This window comes from Gambusia affinis, linkage group LG18 (assembly GCF_019740435.1).
Source record: "Gambusia affinis linkage group LG18, SWU_Gaff_1.0, whole genome shotgun sequence".
Classification (NCBI taxonomy): domain Eukaryota; kingdom Metazoa; phylum Chordata; class Actinopteri; order Cyprinodontiformes; family Poeciliidae; genus Gambusia; species Gambusia affinis.
The window spans coordinates 9,789,904-9,809,776 of NC_057885.1; the positions used below are offsets into that span (position 1 = coordinate 9,789,904).

Below are 19,873 nucleotides of genomic sequence, written 5' to 3' on the forward strand. Positions count from 1 at the left end.
GTGCACTGCATGTCAGCTGGCTGAAATTAGGTTACGACGTAATTCTGCTCCTTACAAAACAAAGTTGGCTTTTTCAAAACATTTTTGTCATTAAAAAAGAGAACCCCCCCACCCCCCAGAAAGTCAAGTTATAGAAACTGACCCTCATTACAAAAACAGTTTTCTAAAACTAAACTAAGTAAGCTAAGAGCAGAGTGACTGTTGAGCAGCCGATGCAGACTAATAACCCTCTTGATGCTATAAAGAGAACAACATCAAGAAGTTTTAATATTCTGAAGAAATTATGCACAATAAAAACTAGAACCAAATTTAGCATGTGTTTATTGCATTTTTTTAACTATGTTTAAGTCTACGTAGGGTTGAAAAATGAATAAATAAATAATATAAGTAACATTTTAAGGTAACACTTTGACGGGTTGTGAATCAGACTGTCATAACACCTGTCATAAACATGACATAACATGTCATAACACCTGTCATAAACATCAGAAACTCTTCATGAATATTTATGACTGTTGTCATAAAGTCATTCGGTAAATCATGACACTTTTAATACAAAGTTGACATTATCCAAAATGTTTTTGTTATTACAACTTGACATTAACCAAGAAATCTTGATCTTAATTTGTTAGAAAAGTATTACTGATTAAACTTTAGCTTTAATAACATAAAGCTACATAATTTTTAAACTTTAATCAGATTTACCAAATGGCGGTGTCGTGACAGTCTTATTCACACCCCGTCAAATAAAGTGTTACTCATTTAAATATAAAAAACTGATACAAAAAGGGAATAGTTGCTGCTTTTCTGTTTTAGGGGAAAGTAATGAGATCATGTTATGCTTCTTTTAGTTTTGGTGTAAATACTGGGACACTGTCACATTTTATGATGGGTAATACTGCGAGAATTTCACACATGGCTCTTTTTTTGTGTGTTTAAACTCTTCGTGCCAAGGCTTCTAAAGTAGATATTTGACTAGAAATGTAATTTCAATGTGATTTAAGGCAATTTTTTCTACTTTTGTATCTGGATATCAACATAATGTATAAAGTAAGACCTCATATGTTTAGATTTTACCTAATAAAATTCAATCTGTAGTCGTGTTTGAACCAGAATGCAATAAACTGAAGGATTATTGACCCATTTTTTTTTAAATCCCATCATAAACCCTATGTGCAGTCCATCTTTGAGATAGACTTTAAATATTATATATAGGAAGTAGGAGAACCAGCTGAAACTCCTCCCCCATACATCTATGTTATGACTTTAAAAGTTGGTTTAGGACAGTCATCTTTCCCCCTCCCCCTCAGCAACGTCGGGTAGAGGACGGGTATTTGGTTTTCAGGCCCTCTTTGAAGCTGCGAAACAAAACCCGGTTCTGTTTGTTCTCCTCCTCTTTCTTAGCATGGAACTCCCCTTGGATCTTGAAGCCACGGTGCACGACGAAGGCCGAGCTCAGCACAGAGAACCTGAATCCAGCCACATGCAGCTCGCACGCCTAGACAACAAAACAAAAAACATAAACACCAGAAGGCAGGTGGTGATGTGTGTTTCTGTAAATTCTACAGGTGCACCTTAAAAAAAATTAGACTATGATCTAAACGTTTATCTATTTCAGTAAGTGAAACTCATGAATTAAACTTAGTTTCTAGTTTATACCTGTAATGCTCACTGCATTGCATAAACATGTTGCTCGGCTTCTGAGGACGCACCATAGCAACCTGGGCCGGCTTATCATGATTGGCTCCATGCTACACTTCATTCATGTAGTGTAGCATGAATGCACCTCAAAACAGGTGTTGAGCACATTTACTGCACGATACATGGACATGCCTTTCTGTCCATCCACATTTTTATAAGAAACATCCTTTTTATTGGCTTTGTGTTGTATTCTTACTTTCTGAAAATGTACATTTGGGGGTTTTGTTAGCTTTAAAGTAATCGGAAAGTACAGAAACACTCTAAATATGCCAGTAGTAATAATAATACATGAGTTCCCCTTTTTTAATTTATCAAAATAAATTTGCATTTTAATTATACTCCAATCTAATAAGATGCACCTACGGATTTAAAGCTAGATTATACAATTTTCATTAAAAAATTATGTTTGTTAGACATTTGTTAACACTGACATGTCCTGACAGTAAAATATGAAACAAATAATCTGTGAAAAAACAAACAAAAAATATAAATAAAATAAAATAAAATTCCAGCTTCTCCACCAAATCAAAAACCACCAACCGGAGCCAGGAGGAAGGTCTTAGTGTTGTCAATCAACCTCGTGTATGCTGCTCCATGGGCTAATGGTGGAGAAACAGTTACCCTTCTAGGAAAACTGTTCATCCGCCTGTCATTGGTGGTAATGATAACTACATTTATGGCAAGCTCTGCTAGCAGAGAGAAACTAGCATAGCAGAGAACAAAGGGTAAAGCGTGAACAGTACATACACCAGAGTTATTGACAGCGCTAAGACCCTCCTCCTGGCTCTAATTGGGTGTTTCTGACCAAGCTGTGTATTTCAGTAATAAGCACTGGAACCACTGGGAGAAGGCAGAGGAGCTTGAATTTTTTTATACATTACCTGTCTGGTAATATTCTTTCACAACATAGTGACAGTTTTAACAAACTTGTAAAAACCTTTTTGTTTTAAATTAAGGAACATTTGAAGTTCAGATTCTACCAACCTGGCTGATTCGATTGAAGCCATACTGCTTGAAGTTCTCGTCATATAAGGGGACAGTTCGAGGCCCGATGTAGAAGGGCTCCCAAGGGTCCACCCAGTTGAGTGTGTAAGCAACTTCCAGGGTGCCCGTCTCTCTAACATGGCTGTTGACCCACTGGGAGTAGTTGGTGGGAGCCTGACAGCGTGGGCACAACTCCTCATAAAACGGCCGAACTTCTCCCACCTGGTAAAGCTGTACCAACTCTGCCTTCGTCGAGGGAATCTTCCTGGCATGACGAATCTCAAAAGCAGGGAGGACAAACACCTCGTCGGCCACCGATGGCCGCCGCAGGATCATGGCGAGGAACTGCTGGTGGAGGTCAGCGCTCGGCATCATGTCGATGTCAATGACCAGGATGTAGGAAGACTCTGTGCCTCCACGGGCAACGTTACGGAGAAGGTTGTTAGGGTAGGAGATGTTTCCGCTCATGGCGTAGTTTTGGTATTTATCCCTGTGGGTTTCCAGTCTGGAGAACACCGAAGCGCAGTCTTCCAGGCCAGCAAAGTGTTCCCGGTCCTGTTCAGGGAAACTGGCCGTCTCTCCTGACAGGCAGACCAAGTGGAAGTCCACAAGGGCTTGGATTTGAGGGCAGAAGAAGCTGAGTGCATAAACCAAAGCTGTGGCAAATTTAACATCTTCCCCATGTGCAAATATCGCCACAGAGAGAGGATTCTGCCATCTTTCCAGCAGAGATTCCAGGTGGTGCATGTTGTTGATAGTAGTATGAGTGGCCAGTGTCAGGATGTCAGAGTGGGAACCTGGTTTCTGATTCGTCGTGAAATCACTCTTTATCAGGTTTTTATATACTCTGTACTGGCCGCTGTTGTCAAAGATCCCACCACTGGACAGAGAGTACCTCAGCCGCTCCTTCCGCGTGTTTTTCTCGGGATGCGCATTCTTCTTGGCCGCCGAGCCTCCAAACAGCTCCGAGTAGCGGTAGCGCTGCTGCTTCCCGTGGAACCTGGACAGGAAGGACAGGTAGATGAGCTGCAGCAGCGCCACGATCAGAAGGGCACTCAGCACCACTTTGAACACGGAACATTTCTTGGAGAGATGCATTCCAGAGAAAGCTGGATCCGACTAATCGCTGTCAACAAAAGAAACACAGGAGCTGGTTCCGTCCAGTCGCTCCAGCTAGCGTTGACTACATCCCAGCTACAGTGCTAACACCACAGCCTAAAGGGGCTGTGTCGGGATGAACACTTGACGGATGTTGTATTGCAATAAAGGATCACCAAACAGGACTTTAATATGATTTAAAATAGCACAGAGCATCGGCGAAAAGGTGCCAGCTGCTGTGATCCATTAAATCACAACTCAGCACTGGTTGGCTGAGCGGCGGCTGCGACAGTGGCGCATGTCGATGTGTAACTGCCGTAAAGTCAGGAGAAAAGGCGCCACGGGGTTTAGTGCTACAGCTAAGCAGTGCAGTCTGCGCTTTGACAAGTAACGAAAGGGTTCTTAATGATAATACATAGGTAATATAATCCTGTAAAATAACAATTACATGGAAAGTATTCCGTCAAACAAGGCATCGGTAAATTTCACTGCATAGATGATACATAGGCATCCTGACGAGGTGGCCGAGTGGTTAAGGCGATGGACTGCTAATCCATTGTGCTCTGCACGCGTGGGTTCGAATCCCATCCTCGTCGAAATTTATGGTTTTTGTTTTGTTTTCCCTGACCGTCCTGGACTCACTAAACATATGCAACAAAAACACATCAGATCTGACTACAATTAAAGACAGGCTAACTCTCTAGTCTTTAGAGCGCCATGTAATTAAGTGTCAACTGTGGGTGTTACTTGGCTTTCTTTTTTGCTGCTTTCCTTGGAAAACCAACAAAATTTACTCTGCTAAGCTCCTGGGAATAGTCTTAACAAATATAAGGTGGTATTATTTAAAATTATACATGTCAAGTTTGTGAAAGCTGAAGAAAGACAACAAGGTTTCCTGATTTCTGTGGCTTCGTTCAAAGGAATACATTATTCTGCAACAATGCAAAAATTGTTTAGGAATAGTTCAACATAGATATAGATGAGGTACAAAAGCTATCTGTAGCAATAGGTTTGCCAGGAACAATATGCCTGAAGTATTTGGGGAAAATTACTTACATTTGAAAATGGAAGTACCGTAATTTATAGTGCGACTTGTCAGAATAATTTTAAACCAACAAATCAGAAGGTTTGTATTTATTTCATGCACCAAAACAAATCTGTTGCCATTACTACATACACCTTGGTACTAGTATGCATCAGGTTCTAGCAAGTAAATTTACATTTAAACCTGGCAGTAACTGAGTCTCTGAGGAAATCATGTGTCTCGTTACTTCTCAACAGACTGAAAAAGGCCTTAGTAATACTAAAACCTATAACTACACAAAGCCTCTGCAATAGGTTTCGAAATAGTGAAACAGAAATAAAAATCGGAAGCCACATTAGACAGATTTGTTTTATTAACGATTCTGAAGTCATTTTGCTAGTTTCTGCTCAATACATGGCGTCAAACTGCCTGACAGGGCACTTCCTTCATTGCACAAATGACATTTTGTACAGCTGAAAAACTACTGTAGACTCCCTCACATTCAACTCTTCTCCATCTGTTTAAGGTAGTGCAAAAGTTGAAGTGTTGGAAATACCAATGTATGTTTGCATACAAATATCAATGGCAAAAGACACTTAGATGTTCAAGGTATTTTAGGTTATTTTCAACTCCGCACTACAGAACTCTAACATTTAAGTGTTTTTTCCTAATCCTAAAAAAAAAAATTATGTCAAACTGCCTGTAAGAAAATCTAAAAGGGTATGCATTTAATTGGTAGTTGCTAATGAAAGTATTTCGGGGGGGAAAAAAAAAGATAAATTTAACACAAATATTATTACTTGTAACAAAACATACGGACTCGGACTCCAGTTGCTTGTATCGGATGTGAAAAACTAAGTGTATTACATTTTGTAGAAATTACAGTAAATCCCCCAGTCCAAACATTTTCTGTGAAGAGTTCTTTTTTTGTTTTTTCTTTTGTCAAGGTTTAAATTTTTTTTGTTTGGTGATGCAGTAATCAGAAGGCCCTTCCGTCACTGTCCATCCTCACAAGCTACGACACTAAAACTCCAGCTCCGCTTTTAGATCCGCCTCCCTCGCTGTTGCCGGACGGCGCCGCAGACTGGCCCTGGCCGTCGCCTTCGCCCTCTCCGACCAGACGGATGTTGTATCGTTCTCTGTACTCCGTTAGCTCCCGACCTTTCGCTTGCATCTGCGTGTTGATGGTCTCGATTACTTTAGAAATCTGAAAAGAGAAAAACTGAATTAGTCATTTACCATGTCTAAAATTTTGAGTGACAGAAAACAGAATAGTAAAATCCTTTTTGGGAATTTAAAGGAAACAGAAGTGTCCTTTAAACCATTAAATTACATTTTCTGTTCTGTATCCTTCAAACTATCAGGAATGTAATTGGAAACACACTTTGTATAATTACGTAGCTCTACCACATAAAAAGTTGAGTGTAATGTGGCTGTTTTGGAAAACAACAGCATTTATGTCAGTCCTTTTAAATACAAATTATGCAATTGTAATTACATTTTGCTCATTTGTAAAATAAACTCAAATTGCATTATTTAGATTTTTTTTAAAGTCAATTTTGTTATATGCTAGGCTGCCTATCTTGCCGAGAACTCTTGTGATAAAGAATCTTTTAACACAATGGGATATTACCACGTTATATGTGATATTTTTTTAAAGCTGTATGAAAAGAACAAAGTGCTACAGTCTCTACCCTCTAGATTACCTGTTCTTTGTTGTTTTCCAGTGCAGGTAGAACTTCTTTCACTGTTCTCTCCACCAACACTCCTCCTACCAGACGAAAGCATTTCCTCGAAGAGTCCACTTCCTTTAGAGTGTCAATTACTAAACTGAACAGAAAAGAAGGAAGTCAAACACGAGTTAAAACGATACCACTGAACTTAAGCTCTGAAAAAGGTACTAGAACTAATATTCTGTAATTCTTCACAGAATGCCATGCAAAATCTTTTACTGCCTAAGTCAACAGTTGCTATAGAGACTATTGTAACATGAGAAGGCAGAAGATGCTGCAGAAGAGGAGACCTCAGAGACAAACCTGTGCTCATTGATGTCCATCTCCAGCTCGGCAGCTTTAGACGCCATGTTGCGTTGTTCCTGGCGCATTCTCTGAAATGTTGCGACCACCTGTAAAAAAAGATAAAGTCATCAGAACTAAACAAATAAATGAATACTCTTCTATATTACATCACTTTTATTAGTCTGGCATTCACAGTTATAAGGAAATGCATATTTTAGGAGTCATTTTATTATTTAACTACAGCTCTCCCAGTCAATTTTGACATCTTAATAAAATGTAAACAGGTTAGTTTTTTAAATAAGAAAAACAAAAAAGTGTTTCGTTTTTCTTACTGGATTTAGCTGAAAATTATATTTGAGATGGCAATGTTGGATAAAAATTTGGATGCTATTGTAAAATTTCTTAAGTATTTTCTGACTAAATGCCTCAACTTATCTAGATGCATATTAGAGGCATAAAAAGGGATTTAACAGATAATTTCATTGTGTGTGAAGAAGAGAGCAACAGAATTGAGCGATAGTTTCATTAAAAAAATTCCAATATTTGTTCACTTTTTATACATTTTTGAGGTTTTATTTTTAATTTTCTGTCCTTTTGCCACCAACCCATTTTAATTACATTTCAACCAAAAATGAAAAAGTCCTGTAACAAGTTCTAAACTTTTATGACGAGAGTGATAATAACTGAAGCTCGTGAAAGATTGGACACTGCAAGAATACCACATTTGGGTTTAAGCTCGTGAAAGATTGGACACTGCAAGAATACCACATTTGGGTTTAAAAAATAGACTTTCGCCTCGTCATACCAAACAGCACCGACAGCTTACAGTAATGTTAAAGTCTAAAGAAAATAACCAGAACAATAAGCCCGAGGTAAATTGGTTTAAAAGACTGAATACACCAACTTCTCTGAGAAAATTCCTATTGCGAGGTTTTGAGGCAGACTGATGCTCAGATGATAGCGACAGAGAGGGAAGCTAACGCTAGCTTAAGCTAACTGGCCGTCCAATTGACGGCTTTTATTCCGCCAGACTCAGATGGGCAACAGCAGTGTCTACACCGAAAAATGCAATCTCCCTGCAGGTGAGAGTACCTGTTCAGCCGACGGGCTGGACTGTTTTCCTCCGCCGCCACTGCTGCTGGTCTTGCTACCCGTGCTGCTACTGTTGGCTGCCATCTTGGAAGGGTGTTCCCGAGTAGGACCCCCAGCTAGTTGTTCAAAGAGGGCTCATGAGGTTGCCTGTGCGCAAAATGCAGTTGAGAATAGAGAACTTTTAACGTTTGACACCCCTGGTCATTACAGTAATGTAAGAATGTAGTGTAACGTAATCTTAGCTGCTCCGTGAAGATACAAAAAAATGTTTTTTATTACCATTTCAAGTAAAACCATAAACAAACGTACGCTCTTATTAACTCCGAAAGCCTTGTATAAATTTATAGCATTGATATTTACTCTTTGCATTTTAATCTGAGTTGTTATGATCTGCAAAGCCTTATTCGTTTCCTTCTGGACTAGTGTCAATTTTATTTTTTTATAGTGACAAAGAGTCTCCAGTAGATGGCGACAGAACGCACCGAGCTTGATGAATAGCAGAGAAGAAGATTAAACTACCTTTTCACAGCAAAGGACTGAGCTGAAACTAAACGTTAATAGAACACCAAGATAATGTAAACAGCGGAGGTTAACCTGTGTGGGACCAATGTTCATGTGCAACTTACGATCATCTGTGAAGTACTTGGCCTCTCTATCAGCTCTGGGACGCCATCACATCCTGCAAAACAGGTGTGTTTTTTATTATTATCGTTAAGATATGTACTTTCAACTCGTGAGTTTGACAAAAATTAGGACTTTTTTGTTATTTCCAAATAAAAGCACTGGTATGGAAATTTGAGCATTAAGGGGGTTGTTTTAATGCTTAATTAATGTACATTAAAACAAGTTACTTTTACAAGGCTATCCAATTTAAATGTTTCTGTTTCCCAGTTGTACTTGCCATGAAAGTACAGAGTTAAACAATAAGTGTGCAATAGAAAAAAAAGTCCCGTAAGTTGCACAGTTAATCATCAACAATTGTTGACTTGACATGTTTCCTGGCCCTCCTCCTTATAGTCGTTCCTTTTTGTGCAGGATGTCCACTTCACCAAACCCAGTAGCTGCAATCTGTCAAATTACGGCAACCCCGAACAAGGAGGCCAACTTCTCTGCCTGTAAACAGCTGCTGGAGGAAGCCAGGCAGAGAGGGGCCTGCATGGTGTTCCTGCCAGAGGGATTTGACTACATCGGATCCAGCAGAGAGGAGACACTGTCGCTCTCAGAGCCTCTGGGAGGGGACATAATCTCCCGATACACTCAGCTTGCCAGGTGGGGCAAGTCAACTTCCAGTCTATTGAGCAATTATGACATGACGTTAAAATATGTTTATATGTTTGTCCACAGCAGTGAAGATATAAATATTTTCTTGCTACATATTAGGAGTATCTGAAATATATTAATCTTAATATTTTATTTTTATATTGTTGTTATTTTAAACTCTTTGTTTCAGGAAATTGGACGTGTGGCTGTCTCTAGGAGGATTTCATGAACGAGGACACGACTGGGAGAACGACAGACGTATTTACAACAGCCATGTTATCATTAATAACAAAGGTGTGTAAAATTCGGCTGAAAGCTGAATTCACAATACACTCAAGGGGGAAATCTGTCACAGGAATCAGGTAAAATATGCCACACCTTTAATCTGATAAAAATAAATACTCAACCACTCAAACACTGAATTTGTCGATCTTCTGCAACAATGATTTATTAAAAAAAAATTATTATTATACTGCGAAATAATAATAGTTATTATGATAAAGAGATCAAATAACCAAAATCCCTCAACAATAATTATGGTTACTCAGTTCGAATCAGCAAACAAAAAAACCCCTCAATAATTAAGAGTCCGAAATTTTCTATTTCCTTTTTCCCCAAGAGATTATTGTCCACAACAAAGTTCCATATCCTGAAAAATAAACAAAGTCCTGGAAATATTCCCCCGTTCTACTCCAAAGTCCCGATCCAAAAATGGAAAAATCCAAACGTCAAAAACCCCTCCCAAAAATTGAAAGCAGTGCAGTCTGCCACCAAAAATCCCCCCCAAAAAAAGTAAAGTCCAGATCTCACCGGGAACGTCTTTCTTTCCCCTCGGTGGCGTCCTCTCGCACTGGCGGTGTCTTCTTGCCCCGGGCGGCGTTTCTTGGGTGCAAACTCCGATCCAGTTCCTGAAATATGATCTGCGGCGCTGGGCGAACTTTTGATCGTTATTTAATGTCTTTTCTTTGATTTTTAAAAGTTCTAAACGTTTATACGAATCAAAACTCCCACTGCACAGATCTAACGGCGAGCGTCTTCCTCTCCGGTTGCGCCTCTCGCGGCGTCGCCCACGCCCCTTTTTAAATCACTAATTACACACACACACACACACCTGAAAACTTCATGATCCACCCAAATCAGTTACAAACAGTGGAAATTCGAAATATTTTTTAACAATTAAATCACCGGAATTGTTCTACAGAACAGTTTAATACGTTTACTTTTTATCGTATTTATTTAGGAAAAACAAACATAGTGGTTATGTTACAGGTGGAGTGCATCTGATAACACAAACGCACACCTTATTCTGAGATCCAGACCAAACCAGTCAATTGTGCAACATTTACACTTATGAATTGTCATTAAATCAACAGGTGACATCCTGTCAGTCTACAGAAAGTCCCATTTGTTTGACGTGGAGCTGCCGGAAAAAGGTGTGTCACTCAAAGAGAGTGCCTTCACCATACCTGGAGGCTCCCTGGTTCCTCCAGTCCAGACTCCAATTGGCAAGGTGGGCATTTTATTGAAACAGTAGCCATCTCATCATAACCCTACAGAAGCACTATAAGTCCTTGCGTTAACAGTTTAGGTTTGTAAGCCAGAAGCGATGAGAGTTTTCAGGATTGAATGAGACAAAGCACTGGCAGGTTATATTTTTAGTGTATCTTTGATTTGTTGGCATCGTTTTTGTTTGTGTGCTGTAGGTCGGACTGGGCGTCTGCTACGATTTGAGGTTCCCTGAGTTATCGCTTGCTTTGCAAAGACACGGTGCAGATATCCTTACGTATCCATCTGCTTTCACAGTAGCAACAGGAGCTGCTCACTGGGAGGTAGGATCACAATGCAACGACTGCTTATTGGTAACAAGGCTTCCATCATTCTGTTCCTATGTAGGAATAACCTACCTGTCCATGCAAAAACCAAAATCTAAACATAATTTCAGAGTAATAAGAAAAGTTTGACTGATCGTTTTGTGATGTGTTACTAGGTGTTACTCCGTGCCAGGGCAATAGAAACGCAGTGCTTTGTCCTGGCAGCAGCGCAGGTAGGCCGGCACCACGAGAAGCGTTCGTCCTACGGCCACGCCTTGGCCGTCGACCCCTGGGGGGAAGTGTTGGGTGACTGTGGAGGGGAGAAGCCAGGCATGGTGCTGGTGGAGGTCAACCTGGACAAAGTCAATAGGACCAGGAAGAACATGCCTGTCCAACAGCACCGCAGGGACACTGCTTTTTACCACAGTATGAGTCAAACCTGTTTGTGATTAAAAGTGGAAAGATAAAATTGTCTATTTAAGCAGGACTGAATGTCAGAATTTCACTGATGAATAAATAAGAATAAAAGCTGCTCCACTTCCTACATTGTGTTGAAAGGTTAGGTTAAGTAATTGTTGTAAATTCCTAGGAAATATTTGTATTTATGTGATGATTTGCAAACCTGACGTTATATGTTTGAATTTGGAGTCCCACTGTAATTACTTTTTAATTTTTCTTGTATTTCTTGACTTTATTCTTTGACAAAGTGAATCAGCTCACTGTTTCCTATCTGTAAGTATTGTTACACATAATGATCCCTACATGGCACTGTTGGACAAAAAGCACTAAGGATCGCAAGCAATGTTAGGTATTTATTGATATGTAGCAATTTAAGGTTATTAGAGGTATAATTGCAATCAATTTTCTAACTTAATAGACTTAAGATTTATATTATGAAACTTGTATGACCAACAGAGTTCTTATTTTATAAATAAATGGTTTAAATGAAAAATGCAAAGGAGTTTCTCCATAAATGGTTAATAATTTAGTTCAGTTTTAACATGTGATGTAGAATGTTGGGATGCTCCCATGCTTCTACATGAAATCGGATTTATTGCTTTTTCCTGCAAAACAAGGATTTTGTGTTGATCACACAAGTGCTGCCTTCCTCAACCCACCAGCTACAGAAGGAAATTACTAATTTCACATCTGAAGTGTTGGTGAAAAAGTTTCACAGCTGCAATATATTACACTTTTTTTATTTTATTCAGTGAAAATTTGCTATGAAGTCTTAGATTTATCTCTAAAAAGGTAACTTGAGAGACTGAAACCAGGGAAAAATCATTGTTCTTTTATCAAAGACTGCAAATGCAGTTTTTATTCCAAATAAAAATGGTTGAATTTAACCACAAAAACCATATTTTGCACAGTGTTTTTAACAAAAACAATTTTACTTCCTTAAATAAAACAGTGTGGTTCACAACTTAATTCACAGACGCCATTATTGTGTATTGAAAGTTTTAGTCCCAACTCTCAGCCTTGATGAACTCCGCAATTGATTGCTCGGAGAACCTGTAGTTATACAAACTGGTTTCTGTTTGTCAAATGATTACACAACCATACATAAAATCGTTGTTTTGGAAATACATTTTGATAAGCTATCTTTTTGTTTGAAACGTTTTTTATGTGTTGATTTTTCTGCTTTGTGGACAAATCTTTTTGTCATTGTTTCAAAGTTGTTCTCTCCCTTTTGTAGGTGTTGCACATATTCATATTCTTTGACTATAACACCAGTTTGCAATTGATGTTTTCATTTCATTTAAACATGGCAGAGGTGTGTATGAGTAGCTATCTCGCAGCTCATCTTAGACCTACCCTTCCTGAGACTAAAACCCTCAAAGGGCCTTGTTTTCCTTCTTCCTGGGTGAATTATTGATCAGAAGTCCTCCTTCCAGCCGCCGCTGCTGGGATGATCGCTGGGACGGGAACAGGAAGTTAACGTCACTGACAGAAATGAGACTGACGAAAGAAAACACCACCATGATGATGATGTTGAGGGGGTGAACGTCAGACCCGTTAGTTTAAAAAAGGAGAAAGAAGAGAAATACCCTTAGCTTAATCTGAGTGAAAAGATGAGTTGCTATGTCGGGGCTGGAACTGAGGCATCAGGAAGGTACGCTGTTTGTTGCTTGTTTTAATCTGTCGCAGCTGTAGAGGTGAAGGTTCGCTGACTGTGCTCTGAGGTTTTAACACCCGAGACCAGTCGTCCATCCTTCACCTTTAAGCTGCAAATGCGGTGAACTCTGATTTATTTCTTCCCCGTCTTTACAGCCGAACAGGTGTTCGGTAGTTAGCCAACTAGCCGTGGAGGCTACCTCCGTTAGCATGAGCCCCTTATTGCAGTTGATGTGAACTGAGTGGAAATTCACCAGCTTGGGTGAATGTCTGAACTCATGTTGAAGATATTGTCATGGAAGAGGGCCTTCGGCTGCAGACAGAGCCCACTTTTAAGCTCTGTTGCATGCGAATGGCTCCCTGTTGCTGTGTCTCTTGTCCTGATCATTTTCATCTGAGGAACACGGATGTAACAGAAGCTAACGACACTTAGGTGGTGAGTGCTAAAGGGACTGAGTAACTGACCTCGGTGTTTCAGACACCGGTTTTTAAAATTTTATCTGAAAAATCTGAAATGTACATTTACTATTTATATACGTCTCTCTCATATTACACCTAAAGCTTGCGGTATCCTATGGAAACCAACAATTTAACCATTGGGACTGGTTACCACGGTGGTATTTTGGGTTGAATCGGATTAGTTTGAAATTCAGTCAGTTTCTAACCTCAAATTACATGAACATTTAAGTGGGCGTCACTTTTGCCACACTTACTTGTACGTTCAGTCACTGCTATGTAAATAAAACACTTCTCAAGTTGATTCGAGTGTTCAGTGATATTTAATTAGCAGTCCGTCACCCCCTAGTTTTCCTTAAGATATATGGAGGAGATACAAGCTCATTTACTAGAGCTGCTCTTCAAAATGGGGGAAAATAAGTGAGAATGGTATTCAAGGAAGGCAGATGCGTGTTGATTGTTCATGAGTCAGAAAATAACTTTAAGAAAACGGTTACTTCAGCCAAAATATTAATTAAAAAAATGCAACACTCTTACTGTTACTAGCAAGACTTCACAAGCACTCCACTTTATTTTATCACTACTATTGGTGCACAGATTGTAGTTTTCTGGCCGAATACTGATCTTTAAAAATCCTAGCCTTCCGATTTTGACCAATACTTGTGTTTTGTTTTTTTGTTTTTTTTTAACTATCATTGTCAGCTGTTATAAAGTTAAATTACGCTTTTAATGAATCTTACTGTATTTTAAAACATTGAGCTATACATGTGAAACAATAAGTTTGCGCCCTTGTTTAACTCATGAGGGGGTGCTCTCAAGTATAAATGAAAAGTATAGAGCATTACTGTCCAAACTAAACAAACTCATCTAAAAAAAAAAAAAATCAGCTCCTTTAGTTTTCCATTTTTCACATTTTCAAAATAAACAAAACTTGCACAATAGGATAGACTACAATAGGCTCAACTCTTTTGAGCCGCTTGCCAAAGTGAAAGTGCACATCAGTATTTTGCTTTTCACAAAATCACAAGGCTTGCGTGGCTTGAGATCAGTTGAGAACAAAATAACAAAGAAACTTAAAAACCACCAATAAGGTGTCTTGAGTTCTAGTTTTGTTCCGATTATTGATTGAGGAAAAGTTCCACGAGATCGCCAACGCGCCTTTAATCTGCTGCTCCACTGAAAACCAGCCCAGTGAAAACAGAGCCGTAGGTTTCCTTTAATGTAAAAAGAAAGTGCCCAATTGGTCATGTACCTATCTGCCAATTACCGTTAACCCAAAATTAAGTCAATCAGTGTCGATCGATCGGTACACCCCCATGTGTTACCCACACGCAGTGGCAAGATGAGTCTTTTCCCATCTGATCGTTTTAACTTCAAGTGGGCCAAGAAAAGCAGTTTTGTTCTCCATTGCTTTGTTTAATGATGTTGCTTGTGCGTCAGATTTACAAACGTACCTGAAACACAACACAAAGGTTCCGGGCTTGGAACTTTATGTTACAAATAATAATTGAAAACAAATAATAGAAATGCAATTAATTGAGATAAAATTGATGTAATTATTTGAAATCAACAAGTTAAATTCCCAGTCTTAGTATATTTTTAACTTGGTGTTCAGCTGAGTAAATGAGTTTCTTTCAAATACGGCGTAAATGAAAAGGAAGTATGGGGGTGAAAACAGTTTGTATTCATTTTTAAAGGAAATCTGCTTTAGATGAAGGTAGTGTTTATAGGTGAGAAATTGGATTTTTCTAACTAAAACGGCATTAAAAATGTAAATCACAAACAGCAGAAGATTATAGGTCAAACAAGATCACACGACTTGATTAAAATTACATAAATTACCACCTGAAGTGGTGGAAAAAGTGTGTTTGTATCATCCGCATAGGTTTTTCTTTTTACAAACTATATTTGTCTTGCTGTTTCTTTATTTTTATTTATTTTATTTCAAATTATTTCAACTTTTAAAAATGTTTTATCAAATCTGTTGTGTCTCTTAGCCATTTATCACTGAGATTAGGAGCAGTGATGAATGGTGAGCATGAAGTGAAGTTAATGTTTATTTGCCGGTGTGTGTGTTTGACATTTACGGTTGGCTGACGGTGTTGTGCTAAGTTTAACCTTTTCTACCCAGCAGTAACAGACAGGTCAGACCAAAGGCTCCTCATTTGATATGCCTTTGCTAGCAAGTTAATCTGCCCTCCTGATTCTGTTTGGGCTGCTGTCGGTGCTCCCCTTGTTTTTCTGCAAACAAGGTTTCCTAGTTCAATTCCATCTGCCAGCTTTGATTTATCATTTAATTGTTCATAACCCTTCTCATGTGCTTTTCTGTTTATCAGGAAGAAAATCAAATTAAACCAGACAAACCAAATAGTTGCGAGCCGTTTCTATTAGGCTGTCTAGTCAATTTTTTTTCTCTTTTTTTTTTTTTTTTTTTAGGAATGTCTTTGTTTTAATAACATTTGTGACATATCTTTTCTGTGAAAGTTCAATATAATACTGTATTTATAGAACAACTTAATATGGAAGCAATACAAAAATTTATAATGGTTATCCTTGAAAATCCATGACTGGAAAAAAAACATCCACCTTCTCTGTGATCATTTGAAAAATAAATCTTTTTGTGTGTGTGTGTGTGTGTGTGCGCGAGGTTTCCCCCAGAAAACTTTCTATGCCCAGTGGTTGGGTGTTAGGGCGGTCATTCATCCAGCAGCCTGTTGGGTTTTCGAGTTAAAAAATGTTCAAAGTTGACAGGAAATTTGAAAAAATCACCCAATAATTATGTGTTATTGAAAGATTAGACAATTAATACCTGAACACCAACTATATAGTCTTAAAAAGACTTAAATAAATAAGCAATGATTAGCCTGGTGGCCCGCCAGGCTTATTATACACTGAGGGAAACTGTGTGTGTTTGTTTTTCATAAATAAGTTACATCAAGTGTTCAAACTTGATAAAACTGTTAAATTGTTGTATATTTTTAACTTTTTTATTTGTGGAGACTTGGAAGTGAATATTTTTTGTCTTTTTATAGATACTAATATGGTAGCAAAACCCACGGGTCAGTGATGACATATAAAGTATTAAATAAAATTGTTAAAATCTTGGAAGTCTTGGAATGCGATCATATTACCCAGCTATAAAAATAAAAAGAAATCTGAAAAGAGAAAAAGAAGTTATCTCTACTGCTGCCGAACTGTTGATTATAACACTGCAATATGGGTATTTTCTTCTTGTGCAGAATTTCATTATTTTAGGGGGAAAAATGTGCAGCAGACTTCTCTTAGCCAGCTTCCCAGCAGTGTGCAGCAACAGATGCTGGGTCTTTCTTGTGGAGTGATGATAGAAGTGCTGTTTACTACGAGTAAAAGCTCTTTTTCTGCATGCGTTGGAGCTGATGTTGCTGTCACTGATGTGTGTGCGTCGAAGTATCGACCCTGTGTGGAGGAGGCGTGAGGCTGCCGGTTGGAATAAACGCTGAGTCACATCTCGGCAACAATCGTCTGGGCAGCACCTCCATGGCGACCAGCTGGAGAGAGATAAGCTCGCTCACTGCTCGACTAGTCGTTCAGCGTTTGTCCCTTCGCTGCTGATTGTTGCGCCGTTATCGACTGATTTATACATCTTTTTTTCAAAAATGTTTTTCTCTTCTCACCCACGTCCCGAAATCCTGATTTGTAATCTATCCGCCCGAGTACTTCTTTTTACGTTATCAGCGCGCTGCAGTCCTTCTGACGTGTTTATCATTGATTTTAGTTACAAAATATGAGGCGAAGCAGCAAACAGAAGCTTGTGTAACTTTAACCGTGAAAGGTCAAGCACTCATGAAGAAACAAAGCAGCAATTTCATAAGAAAGTTGTGCAGCTGAAAAGAAAATGTGCGCCTGTTTGTTTCCCACGGCTGATAATGTCGCGTGAATCGGCGCCCCTGGTGTGTTAAAAGTGTGTACCAGCTTTAAATGTCAGCTCGATTGAGTTTCAGACAAAGATGCTGTTTGTTTAAAACTACTCACTGGGTTTAAAATCTTCAGAGAGAATGAGCTTTTCTCAACAGCAGCCTGACCTTTTCTCATTTAACGTGAGGTAATAAAACGGTGTCACATGGGCTAACCCAGAAGATCAGAGCTGAATTGAATTTCCTGGCCTCTCTGATTTGATAAAGCTCTGGAGGAGTTTCCGACTCGTGGCGAATCGATTTGAATGTTGGCTCTGAAAAGGTTTTCTTTCCTGTTTGATTCCCACCAATTTCTCTCAGGCAGGAAGATGCTTTTTGGGGGGGCCAATACCAATTTCTTTTTTTTTATTTTATCTATTTATTTATTTTTTTAGTATTCCTGGAGTAATAAACACTATGATGCCTTACAGATCAAAAATAGTGCATGTTCTTAATTTTGAGCCACTACCTGGCTTAAAAGAGGATGAAAAAAAGATTTTTCAGGCGAATTTGACCAATCATAGCCACTCAACCGTCACTGATTGTGATGGCTGCTGGTAATTTAGCATCTTCACTATTTTGCACTTTTGCTAATTTATATGTTTTTATGCTGAAAAAAAAAAAAGAATATTCCATAGAATATTTTGGGCATGTATTCATCAGTTTCAGATGTTTCATATATGCTTTGACAGTCGATGTTTAGAAATCATTACCTTATAGTATGGGGTAACCAGATGGGTCATAAAGGCTTAATAATCTTTCCATTATATCAATAAGAGCTGCCTAGCCCATAATTACGCTCATAATTATGCATTTATGTAGATGAATGATTTATTTTTATTTTTTTATTTTTTTATTATTTTTTTTTAAAGGCATCTAAAAAGGGAGAAGATTTTCAGAAGAGCCTCTGAACTGGTTTAATTTAAAGACAGTTGGGAATATTAGCTGCACGTCTTTGCAGAAGGCTTAAACAGTAGAGATGTCTTATATTGCGACAAGTAAAATGAAAAAAAAATTAATCTGAGCTGACTAAGGATGTCCTACATTTTCACAGACTTCCCTTTGCGATGGTCAGACCCACAGGAAACAGACACGTGATCTGAGAAAAGATCAGTTTGCTGTTTCAGCACTTTTTTTCAGTTCTGGAGAAGTGAATTTCCCTAAGAAACAAAGACTATATGTGTTCACTTCTATATCTTCATCTGCCTTAAGCTTTGTCTTGATTTATTATTTTAAAGTCCACACACAAAAAACATACTTTTTGAAAATGAATTTGTTTACATTGGCCTGATGAACTCTCTCTCCTTTTCCATTATTGCTCTGACTCCCTGTGTCTCCAAACTAATATTTCCTTTAATATCTTCGGCGTATCTCTGGTTCTCAGGTGACACTGGACTGGGACTTCACTGCAGGCAGGGGATCATTATAGGTCACCTCTGTCTGACTCCTGTAGTTCCCAGCTTGTCCATAGGGTGGAGATGTTTGAAAGAAAGTGGTGGTTCATTCTAGATTCAGGAGCAGCATTTTAATCAGGAATCAACTCCCCTAAACATCTGAGAAGTTCATCTTTTTTAATACCTATATTTACCCAGTTGTGTATTTTGATGTAGAAATTTAGCTGTTTATACATGAAGGTGAAATAATATCTCTAGGTCTGAACGCAACAAGGCAGAAGATGAGTGCTTAAAATGTAGAGGAAAGGTCAAATTCTTTGTCGCATGTAGGAAAAGGCCTACACGGTAAACCTTAGGTTCATCTTTTCCACTACATGTGCCATTCGCTTCATCCCAGAAGAAACTAAAGGGAGCTTTAGCTTGTCATTGAGAGCTACCTAGGGGGTGTACCAGTTGGAAAATCTGGAAAATCTCCAATATTTAAAAAGCCTGAGAATACCGTTTTTATTACTGACACTATAAGGTCACAATACATCTTCAATATTCCAAACTTATTGTATTAAAATACATTTAAAAATACCCACTAAACAATACAAACTTGTTTTAGCTGCACATAAAGTATTGCACTTAAATATATATGAAAAGTTTAGCGCATTATTGCCCAAACTACTAAATTAACCGAACTAAAAAAAAAAAAAAGCATTCCACCTTTTAAAAACAAACAAAACTTGCGAAACAAGTTATACTACAGATTATAATCCCGCTTTAGGCTCCTGACCCATCTGCTGGGTTCCTTGGTCTTCGTAATACTGTTGGTTCACCAATGTTCATTAATAAACCTCTGAATTCTCCACAGAGCAGATAGATTAAGATACACTTGTTTTATTATTTTCCTAATTAGGTAAATTGTAAAGGTAATTAGCAGCACTGGATTTTATTCAGGGGTATAAGAGTTATTGGGGCTGGAATTAAAAGCGCATAACTCTTT

At 38.5% G+C, this 19,873-nt stretch overlaps 4 protein-coding genes and 1 non-coding gene across 10 annotated transcripts in view; 3 read left to right on the top strand and 2 right to left on the bottom strand.

Annotated features, from left to right (window-relative positions):
• Positions 1–336: 336 nt before the first annotated feature.
• Positions 337–4,082, bottom strand: b4gat1 (beta-1,4-glucuronyltransferase 1). Its single transcript, XM_044097343.1, has 2 exons — positions 2,686–4,082; positions 337–1,498 (listed from the first exon to the last, which is right to left on the bottom strand). The coding sequence occupies exons 1-2, from the start codon at positions 3,781–3,783 to the stop codon at positions 1,307–1,309; spliced, it is 1,290 nt and encodes a 429-aa protein (XP_043953278.1). The 5' UTR covers positions 3,784–4,082; the 3' UTR covers positions 337–1,306.
• Positions 4,083–4,297: 215 nt separating this feature from the next.
• On the top strand, positions 4,298–4,379 carry trnas-gcu. The gene has a single exon. It is a non-coding gene; the product is annotated as a tRNA-Ser (tRNA).
• A 779-nt stretch (positions 4,380–5,158) lies between these two features.
• On the bottom strand, positions 5,159–12,862 carry pfdn2 (prefoldin subunit 2). Its single transcript, XM_044097349.1, has 6 exons — positions 12,804–12,862; positions 8,544–8,596; positions 7,918–8,064; positions 6,844–6,932; positions 6,514–6,637; positions 5,159–6,014 (listed from the first exon to the last, which is right to left on the bottom strand). Exons 3-6 carry the CDS (start codon positions 7,999–8,001, stop codon positions 5,823–5,825), a joined length of 489 nt encoding a protein of 162 aa, XP_043953284.1. The 5' UTR covers positions 8,002–8,064; positions 8,544–8,596; positions 12,804–12,862; the 3' UTR covers positions 5,159–5,822.
• On the top strand, positions 8,363–12,475 carry nit1 (nitrilase 1). Its single transcript, XM_044097347.1, has 6 exons — positions 8,363–8,607; positions 8,953–9,186; positions 9,368–9,471; positions 10,551–10,687; positions 10,881–11,006; positions 11,165–12,475. Exons 1-6 carry the CDS (start codon positions 8,525–8,527, stop codon positions 11,435–11,437), a joined length of 957 nt encoding a protein of 318 aa, XP_043953282.1. The 5' UTR covers positions 8,363–8,524; the 3' UTR covers positions 11,438–12,475.
• clcn3 (chloride channel 3) overlaps positions 12,854–19,873 on the top strand; it is a 34,916-nt gene continuing 27,896 nt past the window's right edge. For 2 of the 6 annotated variants that reach the window (XM_044097332.1, XM_044097334.1), the window contains exon 1: positions 13,239–13,539. Coding sequence is in view for 2 of the 6 variants with exons in the window: in XM_044097341.1 (XP_043953276.1) it covers positions 13,071–13,101 (31 nt within the window). In the remaining 4 variants the exon portion in view is untranslated. Of the gene's footprint in view, positions 13,102–13,238; positions 13,540–19,873 lie in introns of those variants that run through there. The other 4 variants (XM_044097341.1, XM_044097336.1, XM_044097338.1 and 1 more) reach the window with 4 other exon arrangements.